This window comes from Antennarius striatus, chromosome 5, assembly GCF_040054535.1.
Source record: "Antennarius striatus isolate MH-2024 chromosome 5, ASM4005453v1, whole genome shotgun sequence".
Classification (NCBI taxonomy): Eukaryota; Metazoa; Chordata; class Actinopteri; order Lophiiformes; family Antennariidae; genus Antennarius; species Antennarius striatus.
Window position 1 is genome coordinate 11,603,148 of NC_090780.1, and position 23,190 is coordinate 11,626,337.

At 40.8% G+C, this 23,190-nt stretch overlaps 1 protein-coding gene across 2 annotated transcripts in view; it reads left to right on the plus strand.

Moving 5' to 3' along the window:
* Window positions 1–23,190, plus strand: part of ca16b (carbonic anhydrase XVI b) — a 146,673-nt gene that overhangs the window by 115,365 nt on the left and 8,118 nt on the right. For both annotated transcript variants that reach the window (XM_068314951.1, XM_068314950.1), the window contains 13 exons: window positions 1,952–2,136; window positions 4,796–4,904; window positions 5,012–5,061; window positions 5,143–5,887; window positions 6,560–6,698; window positions 13,170–13,261; window positions 16,714–16,805; window positions 20,491–20,587; window positions 20,692–20,774; window positions 21,269–21,403; window positions 21,494–21,628; window positions 22,323–22,495; window positions 22,613–22,748. In XM_068314951.1, the coding sequence (XP_068171052.1) occupies window positions 1,952–2,136; window positions 4,796–4,904; window positions 5,012–5,061; window positions 5,143–5,887; window positions 6,560–6,698; window positions 13,170–13,261; window positions 16,714–16,805; window positions 20,491–20,587; window positions 20,692–20,774; window positions 21,269–21,403; window positions 21,494–21,628; window positions 22,323–22,495; window positions 22,613–22,748 (2,171 nt within the window). The remainder of the gene's footprint in view (window positions 1–1,951; window positions 2,137–4,795; window positions 4,905–5,011; window positions 5,062–5,142; window positions 5,888–6,559; window positions 6,699–13,169; window positions 13,262–16,713; window positions 16,806–20,490; window positions 20,588–20,691; window positions 20,775–21,268; window positions 21,404–21,493; window positions 21,629–22,322; window positions 22,496–22,612; window positions 22,749–23,190) is intronic.

Here is a 23,190-nt window from a genome sequence, read left to right on the forward strand (position 1 = left end):
TTCCACTCCATCTTGCTCATTTTTTTTCTTTTGTACTTCTCACATTTCTATTTCGTTATGTTGAAAGCTACGAATTCATACTTAATAGGATATACTGGGAGTGTCAGTCTTATTTTCAGCAGTGGTATCAATCAAGGTTTTACTGTGTTTATTAAAACCTTGACTTGGCTTGTAAGTGCTGTGGGAGCCAGGGTCACACCCTGACCAAATATTCTGTCATTTTGAAATTAATGACCATGAAAATAGGACATGAGAAATTACAATTTTATTCAATTGATTTTAATTATAAATATCTGCATGTCTTAAAATCAGCAACAAGCCGTTTTGCATTGGTGAAAAATTCCTTTCAGTATATCCTGAAGTGATTCCCTAATTGTTTTCTTTAACGGCAATATCAGCATAGTATAATATTATAATGTTAACCAAAATGTATTGGTAGATCATATAGTACATTCTGTAGTTAGTGTGTCGGTCTTTAGAACTCAGGTGAGATTATGACTTGACTTTTCTACAAATAATTGATGTTAAAATCAGTCTGTCTTTGTATTGTCAATTAAATCATTTGGCCTCTCATTCAAGTGTCACACTGCCCCTTAAAACACTCTGTACAGCCTTGAGGAGAGAAGGAATGGCACTGCTGTCTCTGGCAACAGTCGGTTTATCCTCTTTATGGTAGAACTGTCCTGGAGAAAGATTTATGCTTTCTTCTGAGTTGTATTGCCAACTAACATGAAACCACTGGGAGGCTTCGTTTGTGATGTAACGCTGCATTCTTTGTGTGAAGTTCTATTTTTCTAGACATCTACACTTATTTAAGCTAATTGGAATGATTGTTGTGGTAGTGGTATTATCCACAATTTTTTTAATTTTTAGACTTTAAAAGTTTAGGTTTCTGTTGAACCACAAACGAAAGAAGCTAATTCAACATTTGTTATGGCCTTAAAGGAAGATTAATTCATTTTGCTACTTACATGCCATTATGCCATCAAGCCGTGCTTCTCAATGCATATACATTACCAAATAGAACATGAGAATAAATAGAATGTGTGTCAAGATATGCATCTTGTTGAACTACACCTGTCATTGGTTGTAGTATTATCAGTGCACCAGTTTTGGTGGTCAAAAGCTCAATGCTGTCATGACAGTACTGATGCTGGCAGGAAAAACACAGTGATGTCTTCTGCTGTAGTTAAATTAATATTATAAGACTGAGGTTGACATCGGACATCTGATGGATTATAATACATTTTACACCTGTCACACATCATCAACACCCTAGGATATTCCTGCCATTGTTCTTCTCCCCCGGGTCCCCCTGACTGATACCCTTCCACCCTGTCTCCTTTTCACATCTCATAGTGCATAATTTGCACCACAGTATTCATGTGTAAATAGAGAAAGCTATGGTGACAATTTCAATTTGCCTGAAAGCCGGTATGGAGTTAATCAGTTGGCACTAGTTCCTTATTTTTGTTTCCCAAGTGGGTTGAACAGTTTGCCCTGACTGTCCTTAGTCCTCCTGAGAGCGTTGTGTAAACATCCATGGTGCAGCCTACACTGCCACCCTGAGGCCGGCATGCAGGTTTTCTTTCATCATGCTACTGGATCCTTTTAAATGTCTCTCAAACAGGAACATGCTGAATTTGTATGGGCAGCTAGTAGTGGAATTATTTGTACTTACATCACAAGCACTACGTCCATCCGTACCTTTTGTGTTCTGAAGCAAATATCTGAATTGATAATCTGTACTGAGAAAAATTGAGTTGGCTAAGGATGGTAAGAATTGCTTCTTTGAAACAAACTTCGTTTTTTACAAATATGACACAAGTTCACAAAAATGTGACCAAGCATTCTGTCCAATCACAGCCTTCAATTTTCACTCGGCTGTATTGACGCAGTCGAAAGGTGTCTTTTTATAATGATTTTTCCATTCGTCAATCTGGTCTTTCAGTGTGCAGTAGTGCCCCAGTGAGCATGAAGATCCAGCCACTGAATCAGACTGCTCTAATGGTGAGCTGGGAGCGTCCCCTGACTGTCTACCACTCACCCATCACCAGTTTCATGGTCTCCTACAGCTGGGTGAAACGTGATGTCGCTGATGAAAAGACCTTTACCAAGACTGGGGACCAGAGTATGGTAAGCATTATTATTATCACAATTTTTTTTTTTTATTATTATCTTTATTATTGTTATTATAATTATTGTAATTGTTATTGTTATTTTTATTATTATATGCAACTAACCCCAGATTAATGCATTTTGCCACTTTCATATTTGTTTTTCATCCTCATCATGGTTGTGATTCAAACAGCCCTGATTGTTTGTGAGATTCTCAGGTGTGTGTGTGTGTGTGTGTGTGTGTGTGTGTGTGTGTGTGTGTGTGTGTGTGTGTGTGTGTGTGTGTGTGTGTGTGTGTGTGTGTGCGTGCGTGCATGTGTGTGCGCTAGTATCAGAGGGTGACTGGATCTGTAACTGTGTGTAGACGACGCATCAGGTTGTGATGAACTCGGCGTGTGGCTGTTGAGTGATATGAGGGCTCAGCCACTCCCCTGTCAGTCACCTGTCTAGGAATAGACCCAAAGCACTATCACACACTGACAGGTCAGCTGATATATGTACATAATGTGTTGACAGATGCACCTGTGGCTTTTTCATTTTACTTTAGCCTGTCATTCAGGTTAATATGCTATAGGACTAAAAATAGTACCCTGATAAAATGTGTTAAAACCAAAAAAAATTCAGAATTTAAATGACGTAAGCCCTTTCACACTAAACATAAAGAGCACAAACTCTCCTTTATATCTGGCTTTTGTTATCAAATGAAATGTTAGAAATGATGCATGGTGCATTTGTTCTTATGTAAAATGGCTCAACATAAGCACAGACATTTATCCCCTCCAGCTCTGATTAGCTGTGATGTACAGTAAACATGACACTCAAGTGGACATGCAAGCTTTGTAAAACATCTTCTGAGTGCCATTTGAAGGTATAAACACTGCTACATTCTACTCTTCTTTGTCTATTGAAGCACTTGTGATGTCAAATGTGACCCACCAGGAAACAAGCAATCTGTTGGATTTTAGGAAAGGCATATCATCACCTATTGTCTCTGTGTCTAAATAACCTCCATATTCAAGTGGGTATGAAAATGATATTTGAAAACTACCGCAAAAAATAGCCTTTATTCAGGCAGCTCTTTGAAAACAAATTGTCTTTCATCAGTATCCAACACAAGCAACTGTGCAAGTGTATCCCCTCAGATCTCCGTGAAGTTTTTGACACTAGTGATCATACATTTCTGCTTGTGTGCCTTAAGCATTCAGTTACCACTTCAGTTTTTACTGTGTCTCTTCACAGAGTGTTTTTCAGCCTCTACAGAAATATATCCCCCCCTGCAGGAGGTTACACCTACAGGGCTGTTCTTTGTCACACCATATATTCGTCTCCCTGGCCACATATCCTTCCATTTGTTAGACTCCAACACCCAGCTGTGTTTCTCTTTAAAGCCCACTGACCTCCAACAGTCTTGACAGACTGCATGACTGCCTCTAAATCAGTTCAGGGGAAAGACATTCACCTATCAGTTCAGAGAAGGGGGTAATAGTCATACATGGGTAGCTGGTAAGGGGTCATGCATAGTTGGTCTCTTACTGATTTATTGATGGAACTTTATCTGTAGGATTTAATTTACTGATTTTAACTGAATAGCAAGTCACTCAAAGATAGCGAGTGGACAAGCTGGTTGAAATAAGTATGCAGTCAGGTTTCTTGCAGTAAGAAACAGTCTCACAAATCAAACTGCATACAGAAAAAATTTAAAATCTAACACCGTTCTTTCCCATAGATTTAAGTGTCACCTTTACCTTGTTCAGAAACCAGACACTTCTGTGTGATGTTAAACACAAAAACCACCTCCCTATGCTGGTTACCTGCTACTTCCAGCATCCTTCAGCTACATTTACTGACCTTTAGCTCCCTATTAGCTGTACTGCTCCCTGCAGTCCTCTGACAGAACTGTCATATCTCTACAGTCGAGTCTTCCTCTTCTATTTTCTGTGGTTTTGACATGAGACACAAAAAGGTAGAGCTCTCTGTCAACCTTTCACACATCCAAAGTGGAATAATATCTATGAACGGGTTTCTGAACTCTGTACCCCGGCAAGCTGATGGATCCATAAATTAAGTGTGAGACTTGTTAGTGAAACTGTGTGAGGCTGTCTTATCTGTAGCTATGGTTTCTTATTAATTATTTCTTTATCATTGTTGTACTATATATGTTCTTTTAGGAAGACTGGACATTGGAAATTGCTATCATATATAAAATGCAAATGAATTCCTGAAAGTGAATGTGTCCATGTCATTCTGTGTAGTGACAGTCTATTATCACTCCATCAGTCACTTTAGAATTCTCTCCACTACTCTCCCTGCAAGCAGTCCTTTTATTTTGCCCACTTCATTTCCTTTTCAATTTTCATTTTCTGTCTCTGGACACTTTTTTTTATCTGAATTAATGTTTGAGAATTACCAGCTCTCCAATACAAGAGGCCTCACCTATCCATTCCAAGTGTTATTTTAATAGAAGTAAAGCTTTCTGTAAACTGCATAACACAATTAGATGGAGCAAAATGGATTGAGCTTTAATACTAGATTGAATTTGAGGATCAAAGAATTACCATACAATTTTAATTTTGAGAATAAACAGCATCTTCAGTTTTAAAGTATGTTCACCTTTACATATGATGATTGTATTATGTTTGCCATACGCATGTACATCTGTGCATCTTTTGTCTTGCAGAAAGCAGTCATCACCAACGTGTCCCCTGATGTCCTATACCTGTTCCGAGTTCAGGCCGTATGTCAGCATGATCTCCGCAGCGATTTCAGTCAAACACTGCTTTTCAGAGGTACCCAGTTAAAATCCATTTAGTGACTAATTTTACACTTGGGTTGCCCATCAGAGAGCTTGAATGGAATTTTTTTTAAAATGCTTGTTCTTTGTTTTTGTTTTTAGCAAATACTACAAGAATATTTGAAGGGTCACGTATTGTGAAGACTGGGATGGTCAGTGAAAGCTTTACATGTTTCTTTTTCTATGTTCTACTGATGTTGGTCCATTAGATAACTACTTTCTCTGTCCCTTAGCCCACAATTTCTCCAGCATCCTCAGCAGATATGGCTCCCATCAGCTCCGGCTCTTCTACATGGACATCCTCTGGTATTCACTTCTCCATTGTCTCCATGACAACAGGGATGGGCCCCTCCTCGAGTGGCAGTGAGGCCACAGTGGCGTCGGTGGTGACAAGTACCCTGCTAGCTGGCTTGGGTGTTGGTGGTGGGGTCATCTCATCATTGCCAATATCTGTTTGGCCTACACAGGCACCCCAAACTTCACAGAACCCCACTCGTACATCAGCCCCCCCTACAAAGCCCAGCACTGAACAGGCAGTACACCAGGGCTCTGACGTAGACACCCCATCAGAGACAGAACAGTCCACACATAAGGGTGAGGAGGAAGAAAAGGAGGGGGAGAGAGAGGGAGAACAGGAAGAAGGAGATGAGGAAAAGAAAGTAAAAAGCAAGACCACACCTGATAACCAGGAAAGACAAGCCAACAGCTCCGTGGCCAAAGAGCCTTTAATCCCCACTCCAGCACCCACAGCCAAAGAGAAAGGAGAAGGAAGGACAACAGTCGAAAGAACCACAGTGCCTGTGAACACCAGTGATGAACAACTTGAAAATGTGGAGATGAATCCCTTGGACATAAACCCAGTGTTCACTCCAGAGCCTCACAATGACAGTGTCGAGATGCAGATTCCCCAGAGCTCCACGGTGTCTCCTAAGATCAGTAGTGATGGCAGCCGTCTTTGGCCGTTCTCCGTCCACACTGGTGAGAAAATGCCCTCTTTCTTTTTCGCAATTTCAACATGCTTCCCACACAGAAGCATCCTACTTGAATGCTGACAAAGGTTTTCTCGCATTGTCAGCTCTTGTGCAGGAATAAGCATTTCTCTTCAGCAGAATTCTGTTGGTTATGGAGCCCAGTTTTGCATAACAAATAAGTTGATTTAAAACAGTAGATACACTGGTTATCATCTCAGTCAAGATACAGCTCCAGGCTTTTTTGTCGCTGTAGAGCAAAGGCCTGAAGGCAGAAGTGTGCCACATGCTAAAGCGTTCTGCCTCGAGAAATTCCTTCGAGGTGCTTCAATAGGCAGACTTCAAAAGTTTGTCCTATTTCCATTTGGTTTTATCATGATCAAGATGCAGTTATTTGCATATATGTATGTATGTATGTATGTATACATATATAATGGTAAAGGGTTAATAGTAAAACACCCTATTTAGAACAGTAATGCCTTTAGCCAGTACACACAGTAACATCAAAGAAAACACAGCCTTTACTAGTTAATTTCATTGATTCTCCATTTAATTTTAACACTAATTGTTGATGCCAGAACATTTTAAAGCATGTTATGATGTTATAGAAATTCTAAACATAGGTATTAACTTTGGCAAATTGATATGTTTAGGTGTGTATTAATATGCATTAACAATCCAGACAGGACAGTTTTGTCCAACGTGACCCGAACCCTTCAGCCGGGAATGGGCAAGATGGTGTGGATCGTCCCCTTGGCAGTGGTGTCAGCTCTCACTCTGCTCTGCCTCATAATGCTGCTGATTGTGATGGTCTACTGGAGGTGAGTTCAATATACATAAGGGACATTTCATTGCAAATGTCTCATCTTAATCAGGGTGATACTTTAAACTGATGCCTATACTTCAGCAAGCAACTCCTCATCTCCTTGACTCCACTTATGTATTTTACTGCTTTCAGTCGACTCTGCATTCACACTGGTCACGTTTGGATGAATCCATTTCATACACGTGTGCCCATGTGTTTGTATCAGTCTCAAACAGCTTGTTAGTAACACTTGCCTGGGTGCCATACATTAGGCCCATAATCCTAGGAATGAGGGTCAAGAGACCTGAAAGCCCTGCGCAGTACCAGGAGGGGTCCCAGCTGTGCCTTCGTCTGTTGTGTTTATTTCCATCCATCCTATTGGAGCCTAGTAATTATGCAGGCCAGGCCACTGACATGTGCAGGGTGGTTAATGACTTACAAATAGTACTGTGGAACATTTCCTCAGCTGGTGCCTTGTTTTTTTTAATTTGTTTTTTTTTTTTTAATCACCGTTTACTTCTAATTGGGCCTCATATTTCAGATTTGTAGAAATTTTGTTATAATCTGAAAGTGGGTCAATGCAATTTCTAAATAGTTTTTCTGGGATATCTTTTTTTCTCGTTTGATATCATCTTAGCGAACGTTCACGGGCCAGTGATAACTTGGGTGATCTAAGGGCACAATATAATTAACTAATAGTCCTCTAGTTCAGGTCGGATTTTGTGCTCCTTTAACATCAAACACGTGACAACAGGGATAATTCACACACAATGGCTACTGTCCTTGGGGAAACGATTATGATAGAAGTGGAGCTGTTCCCACTCTCTTCATTCCTGATCTGTGGTCTTTCTGTTAGTGATAGGGCGGCTTTCTGCTCATTTTAGTCCTTAGCAGGTTGATTTCACAATCAATTTGGTTTAGAAGTCTTTATTTAATAATATGTGATCGATTTACCATCTTTTGAAATTTTATCCTCTTGTTAATTTGTATATTTTTCTCCTGTGTCATCGGCTTATGAGTCAGTCTAAAGTGGAATTAATTTGCAGATGTTACAGTAACATCTGGAAGCTCGTGAGTCTGGCGGGGCTTGTTTAAAACTCCCAGATGCTCAACTGAGGTTAAAAATGACAACATCTCCTCTCATTTTGTGAGTCAGTACCTGCGATGCCAGTGTTAAAAAGGATGTCTATCCAGATTTTTTTTTCTATCAACACGTATAACCCACCTTCTCTTCCCCAAAAGTAACCTATTCTTCTGAGACTATTGGAGAGAATAGGGAGGAGGTGGCAAATATGCTGATTAGCACATCTGCACCCCCAGGGAACTATTAGATCAGTAAGCCAGGGCAAGCATCCCCATCTCTCTCTGTGTCTCTCTTTCTCTCTTTCTCTTTCCCTGTCTCCCTTTGCACGTATCTTTTAAATACATTGAAGGTTTTTTTATTTATTTTCACTGACAATGATGAACATCTGTTCCTTCTTCTGCATCAAGAAAAGGTAGGATTAAACATGGGAAATACTGAAACTGGGATGAAACTCTAATATTGATGTATTAGCATATTTATATGATTTACGAAGGGTTGCAAACTGCTGGAGATATTAACTTAGCTTGCAAAATTTTTCTTGTAAAAAGAGTCTGTGTAAAAAAAAGTGGTAAAATTTTATTTTTTATGTTAATTTTGCTGTTTTAAAAGACATATTACTTTTCCTGTACACATTGATTTTTAAATGCACATTTCAGGGAACAACACTTTGAGTGATGAACATTTTAGCTGAGAATAATTATACAATTCATCTTTTGCTGAAGTGGTAAGGATTTTCCTACCTAGTTTGGGGAGTATATTATAGTAGATAGGGTTTGACACATAGAACAGTCCCATAGTTTTTGTCGGTGACGCGGGTCATTACATTTCATCCAGAATTATTTTATAGGGTTTAATACTCTTTAGAATCTTAACATTAAGGGCTCACAGAAAATAGGCAACTAAGATCAAACAATGCTGATTCAAATTTGATATCAAATTTGATATACAGTATCTTCAACTGTTACTGAGTTAAAACAAAAAACCCTCATCATTTAGATGTATTCTTGATTTACTATTAAATTCATAATGACATAAGTTAAAATGTCTTGTTTTCCTGAGTTACTATTAAATTCATAGTTATGTAAGGGTTAAACTTTCATGACACCGTCTCTTAAGGGAAAATGCCATAGACACTGTGACATAGGGTAAACTGAGTAACTTTAAGTAGAGCTTTGCACTCCGAGTGCTGCCTAACTTTACAAAACAATTTCCCCCAAAACATTTAATTGTCTGAACAGTTAATCCTGAAAACACGTTGTATTTACTGTACAGTGGTACCTCTACTTACGGAATTAATTGGTTCTGGAAGAAATTACGTAAGTAGAAAATTATGTAAGTAGAGACGCATTTTGCATGCAAATACCCTAATTCGTTCCAAGTCCACAAAAATTTCCGCCATAAATGTTTTATAAAGCATAAAAATGCATCAAAACATGTAACAAATACATGTTACAATTAGATTATTACACAATAAATGAGAGTTGTGCATAACGTAAAATACAAAGAATAGAGTAAAGAATAATAATGACGGTCATTTACCTTTTAACTGCTGTCCCCATTGTTTTTTGCCCTCTTTGTTCATGCACTCCTATCTCACAATGCTAAACAACAGAGTGAATTCCAGTCCTCCTTTTGAACTTCTCCAACCACCCACGCTATGCCTTAAACTCCTTAAACTTCCTTTTGTTTAAATAACGTGTCGATTGTAGATTTTTGGCCATATTCTTTGGCGAGATCAACCAAACGCATCCCTTTCTTATGCTTTTCTATGATCTCGCTTTGTTTCTATGGACAAAAAAACTCTTTTCCTCCTCTTTTCTTTTCCTCTTTTGTCCGTCACTTTTTTGGAGTCCGTAGCGAATACGTACTGATAAAGTTATTATATTTGCGCAAAACTATCAGACTACCTCACGGGTCGAGTCCCGAATGCCGAGACACTCCATAAGCACCGTTCTAGCTCCACACAGAGGTGGAGTGGCATCCCTCTTAGCCAATGGGATGCCAGGAAGATATTTAATAGGTAATGGCAGAGCAGCTATGACAATGTTGCGTTCAGGAACCTGTGGGAGATTTGACTATCAGCCGATACTGTGTTTTTATTTGAGTATCAGCCGATACTGTGTTTTTACATTACGTAAGTCAAAATTTCTTTCGTAAGTAGAGGTAATATTTTCCTGCTGAGAAATTTCAGAGTTTCAGAGTTTCAGTTTTACAATCTGCAAACTTTGGACCTTGAATTGTATAAAATCTGGTAGCCCTTTTTTCATAGAGAGGACAAAACATTTGGCTATTTACTTCGGAAATACCTCAGGGTTATTAAATGTCTGAGGTCAGTACATCTATGCATATCAATTTCTTTTTGTCAACTGTTTCAGTCAGTGAAATGCATCTTCTCCACAAAATGTTCTTTCTAGTTTGATGTGTCAAGGAGAGCAGAGTGGGTTATAAGTGGTTTACACTGTACTGAAGAGGAGTTCTGTGTTCACATTAGTTGTCTTCGGTTTGTCTCTGTGGAGCGTATGTATGTGTTGGGACTCAGAATGTGTCTCACTCCATGTGTCTTTAGCTGTTTCTCTACTCTGGGGTTTTCATTAGCAGGTTTTTGGCAGTGCTGTTGCACTCAGCGTTCCATCTAAGCTGTTCGCTTGCACAATTGCGTGCTGCTTGCAGTTTCACCGCACAAGAAATTCTAGCTGCGCAAGAAATACAATTGAGTACAAACGTATTTTGATGTCCCGTGTGTTTTTATTGATGTGTGTTGCTGCCCTGAGTTGTTCTGTGCGTGTGTGCATGAGTTCACGAGACTTGGAGGGAGGGGTGGGGGCGGTGTGTGAGTGTTAAAGGTGAGTGCTGAGCGGGAGTTGAGAGCAGTGATGTTTGAATGGCGGCCCATGGGGCTTCGAATCGTTTGCGACAATGATTCGGCGCCCCAGTCATTGTGAACGTGGGCGTCCTCTTTGGCAGGGTGTCTGTACTGCAACCACACAACAGTCGATAACCCCAGAAAACGTTTCCTGTATTGCATATATTTCCTGAATAAAACCGAATATAATCTAATTCAATGTGTTAAACCTTGCTTGCTATATTGTAGCCATATAGGAAATTGTTTTAAGATCATTGGTCCTTGCAGGCTCCTCCGAGAGCTGCCACCTTATCATGGTGGGGGAGTTTGAGTGCCCGAATGATCCCAGGAGCTATGTTGCCTGGGGCTTCACACTCCTGCTAGGGTCTCCCTTGGCAAACAGGTCCTGGGTGATGGGCCAGACGAAGAGCAGCACAATGATGAGTAAATATCAAGGACCGTGACGTCGCCCATTATGGCGCAACTGGGGCCCCACCCTGGAGCCAGGCCTGGGGTTGGGGCTCGTATGCGAGCACCTGTTGGCCGGGCCCCTGCGCACGAGGCCAGGCCGGGCTCAGCCCGAAAATATGACGTGGCCCCAACCTCCGGTGGATTCACCACCTGCCGAGGAAACCGTAGGGGACGGGTGCAGTGTGGATTGGGTGGCAGTCATCAGCATGGGGCTCGACGAGCCAGTGCTTGTGAGGGAGGTTGAGTCGACCGACTAGATATAGTCGGGCTCACCTCCACCCATAGCTTGGGCTCTGGACTCTCCACTTTTCTGGTGTTGTCCAAGGTGAGAGGCGGTGGGCTGGTGTGGGCTTGCTTGTGGCCCCACAGCTCAGCCGTCATATGTTGGAGTTCACCCCAGTGCCTTCGGGTTGGGGACAGGTGTCTCACTGTCGTTTTGGCCTACGGGCCAAATGGTCCTCCCTGGGAGGAGTACTGAATAGTGCTCCGACTGGGGACTCCATTGTTCTCCTTGGGGACTTCAACGCTCACGTGGGCAATGACAATGAGACCTGGAAAGGGGTGATTGGGATGAATGGCCTCCCAGATCTGAACGCGAGTGGTGTTCTCTTATTGGACTTCTGTGCTAGTCACAGTTTGTCCATAACAAACACATTGTTCCACCATCACCCCTTTCCAGGTCTCACTGTCATTGCCCACGTGAGGGTTGAAGTCCCCAAGGAGAACAATGGAGTCCCCAGTCGGAGCACTATTCAGTACTCCTCCCAGGGACTCTAAGAAGGCCGGGTATTCCGCACTGCCATTTGGCCCATAGGCCGAAACGACAGTGAGACACCTGTCCCCAACCTGAAGGTTGCAGGGTTCAATAAAGCAATAAGAGATATAGATTATATGTTCATACATGTATATTTAACAAATATATACATATGTGTTTGTGTGCGTGAATTGGATAGGATGATTGGTGTCACTGGAAAAAACAAGGTCCATGTTTTGGAATAAAAGTCTGAAATCTGAGACGTCATCAAAGCAGCACCACCGGCTTCATTCTCATTGCTGGCTCGGTAACGTCTCATCATTGATGATGTGTTATTACTGTGCGTCAGGTGCTGGAAATAAAGCACACACTTCACCTGCAAATTGAATATGGCATGTATTTGGTTTATTATTTCTACTGTGTGAGCACCTAAGACTGAAAATAAGTTTCTGAAAAATTAAAATCTACTTTGTTCGGCGGCACCAGTTCAGAATGTTCCCAGACTTGGGATCTCTTTCTGGTTGGATCCATTGTAAAACAGTTACGACGCAAAGTTTCTGTCAGCAATCCAAACGGTAATGTGATCAATCCAAGGGTATTGACATGATAGGCAGCGCACCGCGCTTTTTCATCCATTTTAACAAATCTGGTACTGGCCGGTGTTTCGGATCACCCATTGATCTGAACCACTGAACCGGTTCATCTGGTAAATGAAGCACCAGTGTGTCACCTGATGAATTTAAAAATTAGATAATTTACAGACAAAGAGTTAGACATTTAAACTCTATCACAAGCAACAGCACACAACATTGTGCAAAATGTGAATGTTTTAATGTGCACAAGATGTTATGTCTGAAAGGTGTCTATGTGTCATTTCTTCCAGAACAGGACCCTTCTTAGGCCAGGCTACAACTGGACCTCACCCAGGCCAAAGCATGAACCTCACATATAACTTACTACACATCTCATGAAGAACAAGATTTATGTCTTTTTCATTTCCAAATCACTTATAATAAAAGTAAACTAGTGAAAATTGCGAGTAGTTTGATTATTTTAATAAGCCATGTTACTTGCTATGAGCCAAAGTTTTTAACAAGTGTGATACTGGTGTGAGGCCACAGCACTCATATCAGATGTTGCTCACAGCGGTCTTCAGTGCACTCAGGAAGCTTGTGTGTTTATCCAAACGCATGAAAAATTAGAGGGAACATCGGTTGCACTCCCTTCAATTTTAAGATACTCATATTGAAAAACCAGATCTAAGAACAATAGGATAATAAGTACCCAGCAGACATTACCACGGCATCTCACTGCACTTTTGTCCATGTCCTTGTAGGAGATTTTTCCAGACGGCTCACTTCTATGTGGAGGAGAGTAGCTCTCCACGGGTGGTGGCCAATGAGAGTATTCCGGTCATACCCATTCCAGGTAATCTGTCTTCACTTCTTCACATTTGAATATAGATATACTGGATGTTCATATGTTCATATGTACTTTCCTGTTTTTAACATAAGTGTGTGTGTGTGTGTGTGTGTGTGTGTGTGTGTGTGTGTGTGTGTGTGTGTGTGTGTGTGTGTGTGTGTGTGTGTGTGTGTGTGTTCTTTTTTTTAATTGTGTTTTTAATTGTTTGAAGCACTTTGCATGTTCTTGTATGGAAAGTACCTTAAAAATAAAGTTGATTTGATACATGGTGTTACCTTCAGCCCACTTGGAAGTTGATCAATCAGACTTTGATTCTTAGAGCCACTTCTCTCCTGTTCCTCTGTCAGAACTCACAGACATCTCATACAAGTGTCTTCTGGCCCTTGGACGCTATTCCACATTTTTTATTTTATTTACTGGTATTTTTTGTCCCATTTTTTCCTTGTTTGAAGTAAACCTATTTTAAATTTTAGAGATGCCAAAAAATGTTTTTCATGCTTTTATTTCATCTCACCTTGATTATTGCAACAGCCTTTTCTTGTGTCTCAACCAGAAGTGAAGCTGCCTTCTAATTGTAGAGCTCAGCTGCCACATTTTTAACTGGAAGTAAAAAGATTACACTTGATTAATCATTTTTTGATTCTATGAATTTACTGGTCATCTTAAAGGCTTGTCATGCTGTGACTTTTGAATATATGACTTAGCTTTTAATCCAGTATGAGCCTCCGCGTGGTTTAAGGTACTCAAGCAGTTGTTGCCTGTCAGTTCTTCAGTCCAGGTTGAAGAATAAAGGAAGCAGAATATTTGCTATCAGGGCTTACAAGCTCTGGAATGACCTGCCGAGAGGATATAACTGTCTGACTCACTGTCTTCTTGGAAATCTCATCTTAAAATATACTTTCATGAGAAGATGTGATTTTCTGAGCCTTATCTTTGTTATACTGCTTTGAACTTTTTTATTGTTGAAGACACAAATGTCTTTTTTTTTTTTTGGACACACGGAGCATCATATGAATCAGAACCGCTATCAGACTCACTTCACTCAAGGTGTGAATGATGGTTGATGCTAAGACCCCATTGTATGTGGTGGTGGTGTAGACCTCCAACTTGCTCCTCCACCCCTCTTTCACCTCCCTCTCAATTCACCAGTCTGCTCTGCCAATAATGTGGACATTGTTGTCTTTGGTTGGGTATCCTATTGCAGTGTCAGTTAATTTACATTTCAAATAACTCTGGGAGGCTCTGGAGTTCTGTGGCCGAATTTTTGTACCCTTCAATGCCCAGGCAGCAGACCAGTGGCAGCCCTCAATATTAGACTTAACTTTCACTGCATTTTAACTCTCAGGGACATTTCAAGGCTGTGATAGTGTAATTAAAAAGCAGTTTTAGCTGTTATTGACTCAGCACACATTAAGTTTTACCACTTTTCTTTCTCTTTCTTAACTGACTGACTGAACATCTTTTTGATGTAGGATGGAAAAAATGCAAGAAAATGGAATCTTGGTAGACAATTTATAGATTTCATTTTAAAGTGGAAAATGAATTAAGATCCATCCATCCATCCATCTTCCACCGCTTATCCGGAATCGGGTCGCGGGGGCAGCAGCTTCAACAGGGAGCCCCAAACTTCCCTTTCCCGGGCCACATCCACCAGCTCTGACTGGGGGATCCCAAGGCGTTCCCAGGCCAGTGTTGAGATATAATCCCTCCACCTGGTCCTGGGTCTGCCCCGAGGTCTCCTCCCAGCTGGACGTGCCAGAAACACCTCCCTAGGGAGGCGTCCCAGAGGCATCCGCACCAGATGCCCAAACCACCTCAACTGACTCCTTTCCACGCGAAGGAGCAGCGGCTCTACTCTGAGCCCCTCGCGAACAGCAGTGTTTCTCACCTTATCTCTAAGGGAGACACCAGCTATCCGCCTGAGAAAGCCCATTTCAGCCGCTTGTATCCGCGATCTCGTTCTTTCGGTCATGACCCATCGCTCATGACCATAGGTGAGGGTAGGAACGAAGATTGAACGGTAGATGGAGAGCTTTGCCTCTCGGCTTAGCTCCCTCTTTGTGACAACAGTGCGGTAAAGCGACTGCAATACCGCTCCTGCTGCCCCAATTCTCCGTCCAATCTCACGTTCCATTGTTCCCTCACTCGTGAACAGGACCCCAAGATACTTAAACTCCTTCACTTGTGGAAGGACCTCATTCCCCACTTGGAGAAGGCATTCCACCGGTTTCCTGCTGAGGACCATGGCCTCAGATTTGGAGGTGCTAATCCTCATCCCCGCCGCTTCACACTCGGCTGCAAACCGGACCAGTGAGCGCTGCAAGTCACAGGCTGATGACGCAAACAGGACCACATCATCTGCAAAAAGCAGTGATGCAATCCTCAGGCCACCAAACTGTAAAGCCTCCTCACCACGACTACGCCTCGATATCCTGTCCATGAAAATCACAAACAGAATTGGTGATAAAGCGCAGCCCTGGCGAAGGCCAACAGCTACTCGGAACAAGTCCGACTTACTGCCGAGAACCCGAACACAGCTCTCACTTTGGGCGTACAGGGATTGGATGGCCCTGACAAGAGGCCCCCTCACTCCATACTCCCGCAGTATTTCCCACAGTATATCCCTGGGGACACGATCATATGCCTTCTCCAAGTCTACAAAACACATGTAGACTGGATGGGCATACTCCCAAGCCCCCTCTAGGATCCCTGTGAGAGTAAAAAGCTGGTCCGTTGTTCCACGACCAGGACGGAACCCACATTGTTCCTCCTCAATCTGAGGCTCGACAATCGGCCGGACCTGCAATGAATTAAGATGCAAGATGTTAAGTATTTATATTGCTCATAGTGCTGAGGGAAATGTGAACATACCCCTATTCAGCTTTATATCCTGTCAAGAAGAATTGCTTCTAATTATGATGATCATACAGAAATTAATTTTGCTGCATCTAAAGCCAGACTTCATCCAGAAAAATTCTGATGAACTGGTTAGACATCGAAGTCTCTCTCAGACAGACAGGGGAGACATTTCATAAAGGAACCCATTAACAGACCATAATTCACTTTAGTGCTAAAACTGCTATGGCAAATAAGAGCTTAACAGACCCCAGCTGTGATGGTGCATAAGTTAAGACATTGGTCCCTGTCAGCAGCAGTAACAGCTGAGGCCCCTGCATCATAGTCCTGGTGTCGGGGTGACCCCCTGTATGAGTTCCCCAGGGTGTGATTAGGAGCTGATATGACTTAGATGACATAAATGCTCCTTGATATAAATCACAAAATACCAAATCTTGACATGTATGATGTTATCCCACCAACAAAAAAATTGTATATTCATCAATATATCTTCTCCACAATGATCTTTGGCTACTGCTTATTTTTCCAAACCTTCCATAATATCTTGCAGACCACACACAGTCATGGACTCTTTGATAATGGTGGTATGTTCTCTCCCGCAGATGACATGGATGCTATCCCCTTGAAGCACTTTGTTAAACATGTCATGGAACTATACAAGAACAACCTGCAGGGTTTCTCTGAGGAGTTTGAGGTAACCTTTCAATGCCACATAAATGATTTGTCTTCTTTTTTAAATGGTGCTTTTGCTTAGAAATGTTTTCAGTTTCTCCTTTAAAAAATGGAATACAGGTACACCTGGGTTTATGTTATTAATTGGTTCCAGGAAATACGACGTAAGTCGAAAAATGATGTAAGTCGAATTAACTTGTCTCCAGGCTACATCGATGATAATTATTACCTGTTCTTTACTGTACTTTATTTATTAATACATTTTCAATAACATTTGATTAATATGAATCTATTTTTAAATCATAGACAATTACATTTTATTTTTCAATATAGTACAGAAAAAATATCACCATCTGATGCGTGGCCTTGTCTGGTCTTCAGCTGCTTTTCCACATTACGGGTCATGAGGGCTGCTACGGTTAAGTGCAGTAAGGTTCATGGCTAGTGATGCACTTTTGATAAAGTCAGTCTTACAGGCCAAATCGAGTGGCGTATTTGACATTAAATTAGCAGCTTGACATTAAAACCTGTTTAAAAATCTTTTGCAACGCAAAGTGCACCAGTGCGCACCTGACCTTCACCTCAGATTGGACTACCAATCGAAACAAGATATAATTCAGAAAATAGACCAATGTCGCAGCTTTTAAAGATCTGCTTCGAACATCAGATCAGAAAATGACCCGTTCTTTTCAAACCGTGTGGTTCACGCATAATGATTTTTAAGCAGTTTGTAATGTCAGGCTATTAAATGAATGACAATGTGCTGCTCAGTTTTGCTTGTGAATTTGTAAAACTGACTTAAACGTCAGTGCTTCACCAACTGTGAACCTTACATCACATCACTGCTACGGGCTTGTAATATAATATTATGTTTGTATTCTTATTTATTGTACAGTAACATTATATTATGTGCTTTTGATTTTGACTAGTGATTTACTAGTGATTTTATGATTCCAATATTTGTGGCGGACAGGCATACAGTGGTGTAAAATGACGTAAACCTTATTTTTATTTTTCCATCTTTTTTTTTAAACCAACTTAACTTGAGACAGTATAAGCCAAGGTTTACATGTGATTAACTTTTATTTGTTTTTTGTATACTCAAGGGGGATCTGTGATAAGGCAGTTCGGAAAGGAAACTTTACTTATTGTGAGCTCATAGAAAAAAAATTATTAGAATATTCTCTGTTATTTATTGAAATGAAAATGTATTAATTGCTATTAATTATTAATTGTATTACATTTTGTAATTGTAATGTACTGAAGTAGAAAGTACAAGATAGCTTTATTGACAAACAGCAAATAGTAGTTGCTTGTTTTTTCATTTATATAGTAACATAGAATTGAGTGGTTCTGCTCTGCTCATCTTTCAGTCTGGTTGTTGATTCGATACCAATTTGCAATTATAATATCCACAATATCGTAAATTTACCAAACCACAGGGGGAAGGGCATCATAAGCTTGAATCCCACCTTTTTGCAGTCAGGACACCCATTCAGAACATCGTTTCAAATAAACATACAATGCACCTTTGTGTATTCGGACATCAATATTCGCGACTTCATCTCATCACGAGTTTTTGGTTGGCAGTCACGTGATACCGTATGCGTATTCTATTGGCTGACAGCATCCGGAAGTGCGCTACATTCCATGAGTCTCGGACTTCCGTGAGACAAAAGTGCTTTAAACAGTCTACAAGAGTGTGGGAAAAGGTAATACAGACGGCGGCTGGTTTAATATCAGTATGGGGAGGGTTCATAACCGTTTAAATTACAGTAAATAATAGATAAAGAGTTTGTCGCTATATCATGGAATTTCTTATTCGCATGTGGTTCCTGGAACACATTAACCACAAGTAACGAGGGTGCACTGTAGTCTAAAATATATTTAAAACTGTACAGTCACACACAAACACACAATAATTGCACTTTGAGACAGAGTGGTTACTGCTCTTTTTGACATTAGTATCCATCCATCATCAACCGCTTATCCGGGACCGGGTCACGGGGGCAACAGTCTTAGCAGGGATGACCATACTTCCCTCTCCCCAGACACCTCCTCCAGCTCCTCTGGGGGGAGCCCAAGGCGTTCCCAGGCCAGCTGAGAGACATAGTCCCTCCAGCGTATCCTAGGTCTTCCTCAAGGTTTCCTCCCAGTAGGACATGCCCGGAACACCTCCCCAGGGACAGATGCCTGAGCCACCTCAGCTGGCTCCGCTTGAGGCGGAGGAGCAGCGGCTCTGCTCCGAGCTTCTCCCTGGTGACTGAGCTACTCACCCTATCTCTAAGGGTGCGCCCAGCCACTCTATGGAAGAAACTCATTTCAGCCGCTTGTATCCGGGATCTTGTCCTTTTGGTCATGACACAAAGCTTATGACCATAGGTGAGAGTAGGAACGTAGATTGACCGGTAAATCGAGAGCTTCGTCTTACGACTCAGCTCCTTCTTCACCACAACGGACCTTGTTGAGTCGCATTTTGCAATAACGGTGCATTCTGTAATAAACGTCGAAAATGTCAAGAGTTATTACATAATCTGGCAAAATTTATTACAAAATGCGCTGGGGCAGTTTATTACAAAATGCGGTACTTTATTACAAAATGTGGCTTTATTACAAAATGAAATGAAAAAGTTATTACATTTTGGACTATTTATTACAAAATGCGGCTCAACAGACCTGTACAGCGACTGCATCGCTGCAGAAGCTGCACCGATCCGTGTTTCAATCTCACGTTCCATCCTTCCCTCACTTGTGAACAAGACCCCAAGATACTTATCTCCTCCACTTGGGGCATGACATTAGTGTGACCCAAAAAACTTGGTTTGCTCATATTGCCATGAATATCAACTTGTCTAGAATGGCAGCAGAATTGTAGTGGGCCTAATCTAAAATACTGGGTACTCCTTCTCCACTCACATCCAATTCCTGTCGAAAGACAAGTCTTGAATTTTTATTTTTAATTTGTGATCTTCTCTGATCTCTGCATCTGCTCCAACCTGCATTAGTATAGTCTAGAAGACACGTATCTTTTAGTATTTCATATACTAACAGATTAGGTCACAAAATGTGCTGCTGTTTGAATTCTCATGGGGAAATGGGTATTTGAGACAATAATAAGGAGAGCAGTGGTTTATATTTTCATTATAAGGTTTCTGGAAATTGCATTAATAATACCATTACAATATCTCTTCTCAAAACCTGACAAAGGCACATGGCGTCCTGTTTGAGAGCTGGGATTAGAAAAGGTCTGCATGTTGGCATAGTAGAAACACATCCTGTCAGTAACCAGTTTACGAAATGAGAAAAAAGCTTTATCTCTAGAGGACTCCTTCTAATTGGGGTCATTTGAATGCAATGCTTGTTTGCATAATTTTCAAGTGTAGCACAATGATTCTGTTGGCAGTGATAGTTTTGTATTTTAGAGGTGGGGGCTGAAGTGTGACGTACTGAAAACAGAGAATGGCGTTTCCTATTGGAGGTCTTAGTTGGAGTCACAACAGAAAAATGTCCTTGACTGACAAACTGGATCCATGATAGAGGATCTGGTTTGCTGTCTATCCGAAGCTCTGAAGTCTTCATGCAGAAGTAAAGAAACATTACCATTTTAAACAACAGTGTCATAGAAAAACAAAATCTGAGATTTGAGACATCAATTTATTGTCTCTCCGTGTTTAATGAAATGTATGTATTTTTGTTTCTCTCTTCAGGAGGTCCAACGCTGCACAGCAGACTTGAAAATCACAGCAGAACATTCCAATCATCCTGATAACAAGCACAAAAACAGATACATCAACATTGTAGCCTGTGAGTCATCTGTAAAATCTGATTATGATGTCTGTGACTGTGGAATCCAATAACAAGTTTTCATCTTTTAGTATTTCATAAATATATGTCATTGCTCTCCCTAGATGACCACAGCAGGGTGAAATTACGAGCTTTGGCAGGGAAAGATGCCAAACATTCAGATTACATCAATGCTAACTACGTGGATGTGAGTTACACAAACCGCTTGGTGTGTGTGTGTGTGTGTGTGTGTGTGTGTGTGTGTGTGTGTGTGTGTGTGTGTGTGTGTGTGCGTGTGCGTGTGCGTGTGCATGCGTTTTATTTTACTTTTTGTGTTCATTCATTTACTTATTTTGTGCTGGGCCTGCTTTGGTTCTCTGCTTTGGTTTTGTGCCTTTGTAGGACATGGTCTTGAATAAAGCAATAAATATTAATTGTGCCAAATGTCTCGGTGATATTGCTGTTTAAAATATATCAAAATTGTTAAAGCAAAACACAGCAATGAAAATTGTATTTTACTTTAATATAATATACACCCAGGTATTAACATTTACAGTCTCTTTCAGCTGAAGGAGCTTGCTTCATGACCTACCAGCATTTTGTATCAGTAAACCAGTGGCATCAGCTGTATCAGGGTTTGTGGGTAATTTATACAGTATTGATTACATCTTCCCAATATATTCCACTATCCTCCTGTTTCAGGGCTACAACCAGCCTAGAGCATATATAGCTGCTCAAGGTCCTCTCAAGTCAACATTCGAGGACTTTTGGAGGATGGTGTGGGAGCAGAATACAGGAATCATCATCATGATCACCAACCTGGTGGAAAAAGGCAGAGTAGGCTCTCTTCATTCCTTGGCAGTCAACTTGGAAATCAGTCGTATTTCACATGCTGCACCATTCATTGTGTCTGTTGTGTCCTTTCAGAGGAAATGTGACCAGTACTGGCCAACGGAGAACAGTGAGCAGTACGGAAACATAGTGGTGATGCTGAAAAGCACCAAAGTGCATGCATGCTACACAGTACGGCATTTCCTCATAAGGAACACTAAAGTTAAAAAGGTAGCTATGGATCAGAATGATGATTAACAGTCATTATTATATCTGCTGTGCTTCAATGAGCTTTAACTTTTTACACCTGGATCTATTAAGGCCAGCCATGAACAAATCTGATTTAAAGTTTGAGTGAAAAACCCTCCTTTGATTCAAACTGCAACCTCATATAAAATACCTAATTGCCTGAATTTTGGTTGCATAAACAACAAATGAAAGAAGCAGATGTTCACATTGAAGAAACTTGCACCAATACGTGTTCATTCATTTTGCTTATGACTGAATAACTGAAGTCTTAAAATGTATTTTTTAATGTAAAATATGTGGCAATTAAATTCCTTTTCATCCCTAATCAATTAATCGAACAATCATTCTAACTCTAATGTGGATACATTAGGTGATGTATGTGAGATAGCCTTTTCTGTTAACAGGTCAGTTGTGTTGACCATATTCTGTATTATAATTACAAGTTCCTTTTTCAGTTGTTCAATTAGTTTTGGAATACTTACAATTTTATGGCTACCAGTATTCAGATGTGAGGTAATATCTTCTTTTGAAGGGTACAGCCCGTTTAATTGCGATTTGTGTTACATTTTGCTTACATTTCCTCTCTCATAACCAGGTTATGATCTTACATCCACAACGAATGAAGAGTCGGTATTTCATTGTCCTCATGGTCACATGTTCTGCTTTCATGTTCTAGGGTCAGAAGAGTAACCCCAAAGGGAAGCTCAATGAGCGCATCGTGATCCAATATCACTACACAGAGTGGCCTGACATGGGAGTACCCGAGTACACCCTCCCTGTCCTCACCTTCATCAACCGCTCCTCAGCAGCTCGTACTGCAGACATGGGCCCCGTCCTGGTGCACTGCAGGTACACATCTCACTCACAGACCATCTAGCAAATGTTACATACAGTTTCTACATTATCATATTTGCTGATTTACTTAACAGCCATTATGCTCATATGCCGTTGTGCTCTGCTTCTCAGTGCAGGGGTCGGGCGCACAGGAACTTACATCGTCATTGACAGCATGCTGCGGCAGATCAAGGACAAAAGCACAGTCAGCATCCTGGATTTTCTAAAACACATTCGCACACAGCGCAACTACCTAGTTCAGACAGAGGTAAGAGGTTTTATTTCAACTCATATGTTAGGAAACTCAATTCCTTCTCTTAAATTGAAAAGTAACTTATGAATAGAGGGCTTCTATCAGTTACATTTTGTAAGCGTCTGTTCAACATGAGGCTCTGATGTCTTTCTACAGATCTTTTTTTGCCGTTTATTTTTTCTCACCCACTGTCTCGTAGCTCTCTCAATTTTCTTAAGGAAATCCAGAGTATTCAGAACTAAAGAAAAGAATACAATATTCAATCATTTGATACATTCAGAAAAAATTATAGCATAATAATTAATATGTAAATATAATATTATGCAAAGTGTTTCCAATGAAAACACAATCTCATGACGAAATGTTTCATCAGGCTGCTACTTTTAATAGCAGTGTGTCACAGGCAGAGTTTGAAAATATCCAGATACAGTTACTGATGTGTTCTGCATCAGTAACT